Source organism: Tenrec ecaudatus, chromosome 18, assembly GCF_050624435.1.
Source record: "Tenrec ecaudatus isolate mTenEca1 chromosome 18, mTenEca1.hap1, whole genome shotgun sequence".
NCBI lineage: Eukaryota > Metazoa > Chordata > Mammalia > Afrosoricida > Tenrecidae > Tenrec > Tenrec ecaudatus.
The window spans coordinates 7,659,006-7,670,854 of NC_134547.1; the positions used below are offsets into that span (position 1 = coordinate 7,659,006).

The window sequence follows — 11,849 nt, forward strand, 5'->3', positions numbered from 1 at the left end:
ATGCTGTACTGGAAGGTGGCCCCCCCGGACACCACTACCCTGGAACCCAGGCTGTGCGCATCTGGGGCTGGCCTCTGGCTGATGGCGGGGGCCAAGAGTCCGGCATGGCCCGAGACCCTGGCAGACCCCTGGACCCACACGCACACTCAGGCTGGGGGCAGGTTTGTATGCGTATTTTAATTTCCTGTTTTGTCTTTTAAAAAAATTTTTGTATTAAATAAAGCAGAGGGAGAGGGGGGCCCGAGGGGTCTCCTGGATTGTGGAGAGCACCGTGGATCCCCGCCTCGCTCTGTTCAAGGTGCACTGCGTGGTGGGCTCGAGGTGTAAGCTGGGGAGGGAGGGCACAGCCGGGAGCACCAGGAGGGGTCAAAGGTTGGGACCTCTGACCCCCCCATCGGCCCTCCTAGGAAGACTTGCTGGGCTGGGGTGCCTGGCTGGACGCCGACCCGGTGCAGCTGGTGGCTGGGGCTGCAGAGCCCCGAGTTCCTGCCGAGGGCAGAGCCGGGCTGGGGGCCCTCACTCGTGGACGTCCCAGATTTCCGACAGCAGGGGCGGCAGCTTCTTATCCTGCAGCCGCAGTGCGAAGACCTGCTCTGAGTGCACGGAGCTCAGCGTGCGCAGGCTCACCAGCTTCATGAGCATGCGCGGGAAGCGCAGCTGGTCCTGCAGGCGGGTGGGCGGGGACAAGGTGAGCTGGTGGGGTGGGGGGCTGGTTCCTGGGCGGGGCACTGCCTGGGCCTGGGGGAGGCGCAGAGCCCCGTACCTGCGGCCTCTTGATGCGCGTATACGAGAGCAAAGCTTCCACGTAGGGCTGCTGCAGCGCCTCAACGCGCTTGGGCTCCTGGACGTTGGGCCGGTCGGCGGAGAAGATGTTGATGGCAATGAGGAGGGCGTACTCTGCGTCATCCAGGCCCAGCCTCCGCATGGCTCGGGAGAACTCGAAGATGGGATTGATGAACTCCACTTGCAGGCCTGTGGGGCCGGAGCAGAGGGCATTAGGGATGGGGGGGTGTCCTCGCCCCAGCCCCACCCACCACCAGTGGTGATGATCTAATTGCCCTTGGCACCTTAGTCCCCCCTTCTGTGTTCCTCAGAGCCCTGGCTACACATTTGGCTGCTAACCTGTAGTGACCCGATAGCACACAGTACAGCTGCCTTTGTGGGTTTCCCAGAGTCTGAATCTTTAATGCGAGCAGGAAGCCCCCTCTTTCTCCCACAGAGCAGCTGGTGGGCTCGAACTGCCAACCTTGCAGTTACTAGCTCATTGCGTCACGACCCAATCCAACACCAGGACTCACAGGAACATAAACCGAAGCCAAATTCACTGCCATCAAGTCGATTCAGACTCAGGGTGACCCTACGTATGAGGCAAGGGAGAGCCACCCTGTGGGGTTCTGCGACGGAATTTTGAAAGGAGTGGAAAGTCTCGTCTTCTTCCCACTGCGTGGTGGTTTCAAACTGCTAGCCTTTCGGCATGCAACCTAAAACCTAACACTGGGCCGTCAGGTGCCTTTCCAGGGAAGGAAAGGGACAGCAGAGCGTCCACGCTGAATCAGAGAATGAAAGGCCTGGCGATCTCCTTCCAAACAAGAGCCGAAGAAAACCCTACGGACCACAAGAGGAAGAAGATGCCCAGTGGCAGCGCTTTGTTCCGCTGCACTTGATGCCCGGTTGATAGCAGCCGACAGCAGCAAAGCTAGGCGCCAAGTCTGAGGCAGGGCCCTCCTCTGCACCTCCTGCCAGGCAGCTGGACAGGGCTATGCAAATGAGGTGCTGTGGCCCGCCTAGGGGATTGGAGCTTGCTAACAAGGTAAGTAAGGAACAGGGCACTGTGGTGGGTGAGGGGGGAATTGGTCAGCTGTGCCTTCCCACCAGGCTTGCCAGGAGCCAGTCATCCCAGGGCTGGGAAGGGGACTAACTCCCATCAAGGAGGGTGGGCTCTGGGTAGAGAGCATGTCCTTGGGCCCCGAGATCCCTGCACAGAACCTCCTCGATACAGGAGACAGGGACCGTTGACCCCAAAGGCGGTGAGCAGTCATGCGATGGTACCCCAGGAACTGCCCTGAGGCAGCTGTGGGCTTTGGGGCACTGGAGCTGGGCAGAGGCCAAGGGCCCCTGAGGCCTCTAAGGGCCAGGTGTTTGCCTCTCTGGCTGAGAAAAGGAGTCATTCTGTAGTGGGCCTGTTAGAAAAGGCCAGCAGTTGGAACACACTCGCCACTGCATGGACAGAAAGATGAGGCCGTCTGCCCCCCAACAGATCCCAGCCAGCTCAGGAGCCCACTGGGGGCAGTTCTAAGCCGTCCTAGAAGTTGTAATCCACTCAACAACGGTGTGGTGAATAGTTCGGTTTGTCCTTACAGGTGCGGATCATCCCATCGCTCCCCTCCGTGGAGCCACTGGCTGGGTTCGAACCGCCCACCTTTCTTGCAGGTAGCCGCCAACTTAACCTCTGCGCCCCCTTGCCCTGCCCCCACACCCCGGGGTTTCCAAGACCCGTCCCGGTGGCGCATGCCGACCTGCGCGGTGGAAGTCGTCCTTGCTGTAGGTGAAGTCCTTGAGGAAGGTGATGCACTCCGTCTCGTGGTTGTACCGCCGGGCCGTCTCCAGCAGCATGATCTGCGGGCGGCAGGCGGGGGCTCCTGGGACCACTGCGCGCCCCCTGGCCCCCTGAGCCAGGTCAGCTCTGGACAGCAGGCGGACTTCCCCACACCGGGTCTGCCCCTACGAATTGGCCCGCCCACAGACTCGTACAGGGTTGGGGGGCGGCGGCGTTTGCCTCGTTCCGCCCGTGGGCTTCACTGCTGTACGCCCACCTGCCCACCCTCCTAGATCGGAGCCTGGCACCCAACAGGCTCCTGCTTCGGGGTGCCCTCGAGTTGATTCCAACTGACTGTAACCCCACGGGGCCGGCGTATAACTGCCTCGGAGCCGTTTGCTGCGCTGTTGTCCACAAGAATCGACGGCCAGCCAGGTCTTTCTCCCGCAGAACCGCGGGGTGGGCAGCTGAGGGCATAAGCGTGGTGGCCCCCACCCACCACCCACTTAGGGAATTTCTATGAGGTGCTGCTCCTTATTCGTAACCTCGGGGGAGCTTTTTCACCCCCATTTGTTTCGAAAACAGGCCCTCTCAGCCCAGTTCTCAAGCTTGACCCGCTCGCCTTGGCTCTGCAAAGCTCGGGATGGGCACGGGGACACAATTGGCGTCTGTTGTCACTGAGTTGATTCCAGTTCCTTGCGCCCTTGTATGTTAATAAGCAGTTGCTTACTAGCGAAAGACTTGGGGATTTGAACCCATCACGGGCGCCTGGCGAGCTACCGTTGACGGTTTCAGCCTTGGAAACAATGGGAAGCCAGTTCTCGGAACCGACTCCGGGGAACCTGCGAATCACCTCCTCTTCCTCTTCGGAATGCCGCTCCCACAGGGACACTGACTAGTGGGCCCGGCTGGTGGTCCTCAACCCAGCCTCCTCCAGGGTCCCCTGGCGGCAGGTGGGCAGCCGTTACCTCGATGGTGGAGGCCTTGAGGAGGGCGATCTGGTCCTCACCGCCCAGCTGCAGGAAGCCGGGCACCTGCTTGGCGAAGTCCACTATCTCCTGCACGGAGATGATGGCCAATTCCGTGAAGTGGGCGAAGCGCTGCTGCCGGGCGTCGCGGGATTGGGGGTCTGCGCCCAGAGGCCAGGGCTGAAGAGACAGGCCCGCCAGTCAAAGCCAAGCCGGGGCTCCTGCCCTGGGGCTAAAGACCAAGTGGGGGGAGGAGGGGCTCCCTGGGAAGCCAAGCCCTGCCTTCTGGAGCTCCCCCCACCTCACCGGGCCTTGTGGGGTGCGCACCGTGACTTTGGGCTGGTCTGAGAAGGAGCGCTTGTTACACTGCAGCTGGGCAGCCACTAACTGCTGGATCATCCGCTCCTGCGCCGCGGTTAACTGGACCCCCTCGCCTTCTCCGGAGCCCTGGGCGCCTGCCTCAGGGGCCCCAGGCGAAGCCCCAGGCTCTAGACCTGTGCTGCTACCGCCCCCAGGCGCAGCAGCGGGGGACGCCTGCTGCTGCTGCTGTTGCTCTTTGCGGATCTTCTTCTTCCGGATCTGTTCTTCCGAGAGGACGCCTGAGGGTGGGGGGTGGGGGGGAGACCGGCCTCAGCAGAGGCCCAGAGGGGGCAGGCGCAGGGCTAGCCAGGGATCCCCTGCCCCAGCGCCTAAACTCACACTGCTCCCTCATCCCCGCCTCTTTGCACTTGCGCAGGCGGCACAGCTGGCACTTGCGGCGCATGAAGGCGTCCATTTGGCAGGTCCCGCCGCCCCGGCAGGCGTAGCGGCCAGCCCCGCCGCGGACCACGCTGCGCCGGAAGAAGCCCTTGCAGCCCTCGCAGCTGAGGACGTTGTAGTGGAAGCCCGAGGCCTTGTCCCCGCACACCCGGCACAGCTCGTGGCCCAGCATCTTGGGAGCCGGGCCCTTCTTCCGCTTGCGCTCCGGCTCCTCCACGGGGTCAGGGATGACTGGGGTGGGTGAGCCAAGACAGTAAGATAACGGGGTACTGTGGGTGGACTTATCCCCTGCCCCTACCAACGTGTCACCCCGACGAGGCGGTGATCCTCACTATGATGTGTTTTCATCCCATTTGTGATCAGATGTGATTATCTCCCATACTGTGTCCTGATAGAAGGATCTCACAAGCTCTGACTCCTCACCACAGTGATGTTAATGGGGTAGGGGCGGGGGCAGTTAGGTTAATGAGGCAGAACACAATCTACAGGGCTGGGCTGGACCCTGAATCAATCTCTTAGGAGATCTAAAAGAGTGTAAACTAGAGAGCAGGCGATCGAACGACCAGGAGCCGGGCCCTGTGCAAGGCACCCAGCGCCCTTGCCCTACAAACCTCCTCCTGGTCCAAAGAGAAAGATGGATGGCAGCCCGCAGGAAGATCAAGAGGCGCCAGCCTACAGCTGTTGAAAGTTGACAAGGACCTTCCCAAAGTGCTGAGAGCCACAGAAAGTGTGCCCCTAGAGCCGAGTCCTGAACTGGGACTTCTAGTTCCGAACACTGTGAGAGGATCAAGTTCTGTTTGCTGATATTTCTGTGACAGTAGCTCTAGAGAACCACACCAGGGCTGAAAGGAAGAGACATGGGCATCTAGGGAGATGGAGATCTGACAGAAGAAAAGATGCCTACCTGGACCCCGGAGGAGGAAGTGTTAGGGAGCACAGGGGTGGGGGTGGGGTGGAATGTACAAGAAGAGGCCTGTCCCCTCCCCATCCTGGTTATGACCTCTCTACCTGCCTAGAGTCTGCCTGGATGCCCCCATTCCCACTCCCAGGTCCTGGGCCACGTCTCACCCACACTGCTGGCAGAGCCTGCCCCATCCGTGCTGGGGACATCAGGGCCCACACCCCCAGGCCACGGCTCAGAGCCCTCCTCCTTTATAGCAGGTGAAGACGAGGGGGTGCCGGGCTGAGGGGCACCATTTCCTGGGAGAAAGAAAATGGGGGCCCAGTGAGCACCTCTTACCCATTGGAGGTGTGGAGGAGGAAGGGGCTGGGGGTGTTGGCAGACACTCACCAGGCAAGGGGCTGTCCGGGGAGCTGGTGGTGGGGGTGGCCATGGTTGGGTCACGGAGCAGCCTGCAGGACAGAGAGGAATTAGGAGCCTGGTAAGAGGCCCAGGAGGCACAGTGGTTAAGTGCTTGGAACCCACCAGTGGCTCTGCAGATGTGGCAATGAATGTGCTTCCGTCAGAAACCCTAGGGCTCAGTTCTACTCTGTCCTACATCGGAATTAACTCAAGAGCAAGGGATCTTGGGTTCTTGTGGGGTTACGCAGGGTTTTCCAGTAGTTAGAGGTACAGTGATAGTCTCTCCCCCCCCAAAAAAAACTCACTGCTCCCACTCTTGGCGACCCTGGAGAGCAGGACTGAACTGCCGGGGTGAGTCTCCAAGCCAGTAATCCTCTGAGTATCGAAAGTCCTGTCTTTCTCCAGCAGAGCTGGCTTCAAACTGCTGACCTTGCAGTTAGCGGCCCAAGCACAGCCAGGACACAACCAGGACGAGGGGCTCGCTCCCACACTCCCCCCGCATTCCATCAAGACTCCACTCCCAGCTTCCACCTTCTTATCCGCCCATACTATTCTAACAGGCCCTGCCCCTTTTGCCGGCCCAGGCTCCACCCCTCTCCGCATCCCACCTACCAGCTCTCTCCAAGCCACGCCCTCTCGGCTCCAGATCCCACCCCTCCTCCAATCATGCGGTCTTCACCCCACCCACTCTGGTTCACGTGCCACCCCGCCTGTTTCTGCCCCCACCTGTGCCTTCTCCCGATAGATGCTCCCGACCCATTCCAAGTTCGAATTCCAGCTCCAGGGATCAGACCCGGCCCCCACCATACTACTTCAAGCCCCACCCCAGCCGAACACATCCCTCTAAGCCCCGCCCACCACCTCCCTCTAGGCGCCCCCTCAGCCCCCTCAGGTCAGCCTCTGCTCCCACCTCCCCTCCCCCGCACCCCAAGTCAGGCTCCGCCTCCACACCTTGCTCCAGGTCCCGCCCCTCTCCGAGCACCAGCGGGGGGCGGGGCTCATGGCTGCAACCTGGGGTCTGGTGGGCGGCTTGTCGCGCGGGCGGGGGTCCTCCTGTTCCCGTTGCCCTGGAAACAGCCGAGGCGGGGCTAGTTGCAGAGAGGAGGGGGCAGGAGGAAAGAGGGGGGCCGAGCCGAGCGGGGCGCGGAAGGCCGGGAAGGCGCGGGCCTGGGGCTCCTCCCGCGCTCGCCGACTCTCGGGCACACCTGCGTCTGTCCCTCTTCTCTGCTGCGCTTCCTCCTTCCCTGTACCTCCTTGCACGCCGCCACGGCTCGGGTCCCCTAAAAAGTAACTTCGCCACTTCTTCCGGCAACCCCACCGCGCGTCACTTCCGGGGGCGGGGAGTGGCTGGTGACGGATTTCCGGTCTCCATCGGACCGGCCGGTTCGCACGCCCCTCTTGGAAGAGACACACCTTCCTGAAGGTGGCGAGTGCCCGTCGCCTTCGGAGCGCAAAACCCGAGGCTTCCCGCCCCGGGCGCTAAAACTTGGTCCTCGGGGGCGTGGCTAGTCCCCAAGGTTCCCGCCCCGCGCACCTGGGTGGCGTTAGATTGAAGGCATTTTTATTCCTTTCCGGTTGTTAGCAAGTTTTAAGATTTTGGAGATGTGCACCTCGTGGGGTTTCAGTAAGTGGCAAATTTGGACCTAGAAGATATGTTTTTAAATTACTTAGGAATTGATTTTTTTAAAAACGTTTTATTGGGACATAATGAACATATACAATTCACTAGTTCCACCGTAACAAGAAGTAATTGAGATTCTTTATTATAAGGACATCTCCTACCTTCCACACAAGAATCACAGCAGCTCTAGAGAAAGCTTTTCAAATATACCTAAAAGATGAAATTTGTCTCAAAAGCTCTACCTCCTAGATCTGTATATACAATCATGATGTCTGTGGATATAATCATCACAGAATTATATATACACCTATGAGACTATTGGACCCAAATTTGTGTGTAACTTGCGTTGTCCACTTGATAGAATACTAAAAATTTCCTTTTATGCTTACCAAGCGCCCCACCCATTCCCGGCCTCTGAGGCCATGGAATTTTCCACCCAGACAATTCCCATTAGAGCAAAGTGGTGCATGTGGAAGCCCTGGTGTGACTAAACCAAGTGTCTGTGACGTTTCTTTGTTGTGGCAAATTACTCAGTCTTCCTGTGCCTCCATTTTTTTTAATTCTCTAAAAAGGAGGAGCAAGAGGCAGTGGTATGAACAAAACAAGGAAATACTTACCTTGGAGTCGACCAACAATTTATAGTGGCCCTAGGGGACAGAGTAGAACTGCCTCTAAGAGTGTCTGAGACTAACTCTGTACAGGAGTAGAAAACCTTCTGTTTCTCTCTCAGCATGGTTGGTAGTTTTGAACTGCTAATCTAGTGCATCACAGCCTAAAGCAGAACCACCAGGCATCCTAAGGGAATACTGCATAGTTTGAAATCAAGAAAGGTGTGCATCAAGATTGTATCCTGTCACCATCCTTATTTCATCTGTGGGCTGAGCAGATCGTCGGAGAAACTAGATTGATGAAGAATACAACACCAGGGCTGGAAGCTATTAACAATCTTCAATATGCAGAGGACACAACCTTGCTTGCTGAAAGTGAGGACAACATGAAGCACTTGCTAATAAAATAAAGGTTGAGGATGGCAGCCTTCAGTGTGGATGATGCAATGTCAGAAAGACTAAAATCCTCACAACTGGGCTAACAGATAACAGCATGATAAATGGAGAAAAGATTGAAGTTGTCAAGTGTGTCCGTCTGCATAGACTAGAGAAACAAATTCATAGATACTCATATGGGTATAAGAAAGAGCTTTATATACAAGAGCAATTGAATATTCAGAAAACATCCCAGCCTAGTCCAGATCAAGTCCATAAGTCTGATATTAGCCCATATGTCTGATACCAATCTATAAAGTCCTCTTCAGACTCACAAAACACATGCAATGAGGCTGATTGCAGGAAGATCACAGGCCAGTAGGTGGAAAGTCTTGTGGGTCCAGTGGCAGTAGAGGCACCTCAGCACTGGCTGAGGTTTCCACGTGGCTCTTACAGCTCCAGCGTAGTCCATGTGTCTTCTGAACAGGAACGTCTTGCGGGCAGTGGGCTTGTGTCCCGCCTCCAGGGAGCTATTTATCTCTCTAGCACCTCCAAATGAGGTCACCAAGCTGCTACCTGATTGGCAGGCTAAACCCCACCCCTTCACTCTTTTTTTTTTTCACTCTTAAGTCTCAAATTGACAACAGATGGTGTAACTACCACATCAAGGATTTCATGTTCCTTGGACCTACAACCGATGCACATTGCTTTGGATAAATCTGCTGCACAAGACCTCTTTATTTATTTTAATCATTTTATTGGGAGCTCTTACATCTCTTATAGCATTCCACACATTGATTGTATAAAGCATATTTATACATATGTTGTCATCATGATTTCCAAAACATTCTACTTGAGCCCTTGGTATAAGCTCCTCTTTTCTCCCCTCCCTCCCCCAGCCTCCCACCCTCATGACTCCTTGATCAATTATTTATTGTTATTATGATTTCGTATTTTACACTCTCATTGTCTCCCTTCACTCACATGTCTCTTATTCATCCCCTTTTGGGGAGGGTTGGTAGTGGCTATACATCCAACCTTGTGATGGGTTCCCCCTTTCTACCCTTTCCCCCTCCTGAACCATCCCCCTACCTTCATGATATTGCTACTCCCACTGCTGTTCCTGAAGGGTTTATGTGTCCGGAAGTCTGTGTGTGGAGAGCTCTTTTCTGTACCAATGTGTGGTCTCCACTCTAGCCAGATTTGTAAGGTAGAACTGGGTCATGGTAGTGTGGGGGAGGAAGCAAGCATTCAGGAACTAGAGGAATGATGTGCATTTCATCGGGGCTATATTGCACCCTGATTGAATCATCCCTGGCTTATAACCCTTCTGTGGGAGGATATCCAATTGCACAAGACCTCTTTAAAGTGTTGAAAAGCAAGGGAGGTGCTTTGAGAACTAAGGTGTACCTGACCCAAGACAAGGTATATTTAATCACTTCATACGCATGTGAAAGTTGGACAATGGCTAAGGGAGATTGAAGAGAAATTGGTGAGTTAAGGCTACGGTGCTGTCGAAGAATATTGGAAGTACCCCGGGCTGCTCAACAAACAAACAAATCGACCTTGGAAGAAGTACAGCCAGAATGTTCCTTAGAGGGAAGAATGGTAAGACTTCATCTCACATTGTGTTCGTCTGGGTTGACTAGAGAAGCAAACTCATAGACACGCATATGTGAATAAAAGAGTTTTATATACAAGATAATTGTACATTACGAAACCATCCCAGATCTTCTCAGCCTTTTGGCTAAGATCTAGTGTAGTATCTGTTCTTATCAGTTTAATATCTGATACGTCCTCTGTCTGAGGACAATATATTAAAGGGATGTTTAGAGCAGGGAGATGGAATAGAAGCTTGCCCCATCCACTCCACGCATCGACCTGGTATTGCAGTACTTCCAGGAATGGTGTACCCCCTCGGGGGACTCTTAAAAAAAAAGAAAGAAAGAACCCTTCCCAGATCAAGTCCAGAAGTTCGATATGAGCCCCTATGTCCAATATCAATCTATACAGTCCTCTTCAGACTCATGAAACACATACAATGAGGCTGAATGCAGGAAGATCACAGGCCAGTGGGTGGGAAGTCTTGTGGATCTAGCAGCATCGCTGGCCTGGGTCTCCACGTGGCTCCTCCAGCTCCCAGGATTCTGGCTGCATCAGGGTAGCTTCCTGTGGCTTCTTGTCAGAAATGTCTTGCAGGAGGTAAGCAAGTGTCCCACCTATAGCGAGCTATTTATCTCCTTACAACCTCTAAAGGAAGTCCTCAACCTATGACATGATGGAGAAGCTAAACTCCACCCTTTCCCTCTTAAGTCTCAAACTGACAAGAGATTATGTAACTACCACACCCGTGCTTTGGAGAAACCAGTTCCTGCACAAACACATCAAGGTTGGTAAAAAGAGGGATGATAAAAAAGAGGAAGACTTCGAACGAGGTGGATCGACGCAGTGACTGCATCAGTGGGCGCAAACATCAACACGTTGTGAGGATGGCCCAGGACCAGGAGCCATTTCCTTCTGTTGTGCATAGGGTTGATGTGAGTCAGAACCGCCTCTACATCACCTATGACCACCGCCACCAGCAAGGAAGAAGCAAGGAGCAGGTCTTATTCACTGTGTTGATTTTGATTAAAGGAGATCAACAGCATGGACCAGACCCAAGTGAAGAACTGGATTTTTATTAATTACTCTTTTTCATTGTTATAGACAACTTTCCACTCTTGTTGTGAACCATCCATCAAATTCCAACTCCTGAGTGCAGAGTGGAGACCCAGAGCCCATCTGTAGGCAACTGGACGCCCCCTTACTGAAGAGTCAAGGGGAGGAGACAAGCCAGTCAGGGTGCGGGGTAGCAACGATGAAACATACAGATTTCCTCTAGTTCTTAAATGCTTCCTCCCTGCACTTTCACGATCCCAATTCTACCTTACAAATCTGGCTAGACCAGAGGATAGACACTGGTACAGATAGGAACTGGAAACACAGGGAATCCAGGGCAGATGACCCCTTCAAGACCAGTGGTGATACCTGGAGGGTGGGGCGAAGGTGGGGTAGAGAGGGGGAACATATAACCTTCTCCCTGGGGGACGGACAATGAAAAAGTAGGTGAAGGGAGACGTTGGACAGTGTAAGACATGACAAAATAATAATAATTTATAAATTATCAATGGTTGATGAGGGAGGTGGGGGCATGGAGGGAGGGGAAAGACGAGGAACTGATACCAATGTCTCAAGTAGAAAGCAAATGTTTTGAGAATGATGATGGCAACAAATGTACGAATGTGCTTGACACAAGGGGTGGAAGTATGGATTGTGATAAGAGTTGTATGAGTCCCCAATAAAATGATTTTAAATAATAATAATGAAAAAAACATTGCCATTGAATCAGTTTTCTGTCTCATAGCAACCCCAAGGCAGGACAGGGTAGAAATGCCCTGTGGGTTTCTGAAACTAGAGATACTTATGGGAATAGAATGTCTCGTCTTTCCTTTGAGTGACTGGTGGGTTTACACTGCCGAGGTGTGGTTAGCAAGACCAACGTGTAACCTGGAGCGTCCAAGGCATCCATATTCACTCCCTCAAGTTGCTGGGGAGGGTTGAACCAGCAGCCTTCCTGTGACCAGCCAAGAACGTAACCCCCATTTCACCAGGGCTCCCTTGTCACTGTTCGCGCAGGACA

General features: G+C 54.6%; 1 protein-coding gene and 1 non-coding gene across 3 annotated transcripts; one reads left to right on the plus strand and one right to left on the minus strand.

Annotated features, from left to right (window-relative positions):
• Positions 1–157: 157 nt before the first annotated feature.
• NR1H2 (nuclear receptor subfamily 1 group H member 2) lies at positions 158–6,926 on the minus strand. Of its 2 annotated transcripts, XM_075536925.1 has the most exons (10): positions 6,772–6,926; positions 6,518–6,633; positions 5,555–5,616; positions 5,332–5,463; positions 4,204–4,494; positions 3,832–4,103; positions 3,505–3,684; positions 2,517–2,616; positions 764–972; positions 158–663 (listed from the first exon to the last, which is right to left on the minus strand). In XM_075536925.1, exons 3-10 carry the CDS (start codon positions 5,595–5,597, stop codon positions 517–519), a joined length of 1,374 nt encoding a protein of 457 aa, XP_075393040.1. In that variant the 5' UTR covers positions 5,598–5,616; positions 6,518–6,633; positions 6,772–6,926; the 3' UTR covers positions 158–516. The 2 variants fall into 2 exon arrangements, with proteins under 2 accessions (XP_075393040.1, XP_075393041.1); XM_075536926.1 differs by having other exon boundaries at positions 158–567; positions 6,518–6,907.
• A 2,971-nt stretch (positions 6,927–9,897) lies between these two features.
• On the plus strand, positions 9,898–10,088 carry LOC142432999 (U2 spliceosomal RNA). Its single transcript, XR_012781062.1, has one exon. It is a non-coding gene; the product is annotated as a U2 spliceosomal RNA (small nuclear RNA).
• Positions 10,089–11,849: the final 1,761 nt, after the last annotated feature.

Coding starts and splice junctions, on each gene's coding strand:
- NR1H2 (XM_075536925.1), bottom strand. CDS start 5,597: ATGGCCACCCCCACCACCAGCTCCCCGGACAGCCCCTTGCCTG. Junction 5,464..5,554: donor CCCGGACAGCCCCTTGCCTG/GTGAGTGTCTGC, acceptor TCTTTCTCCCAG/GAAATGGTGCCCCTCAGCCC. Junction 973..2,516: donor GGACGACTTCCACCGCGCAG/GTCGGCATGCGC, acceptor CCGGCCCCACAG/GCCTGCAAGTGGAGTTCATC.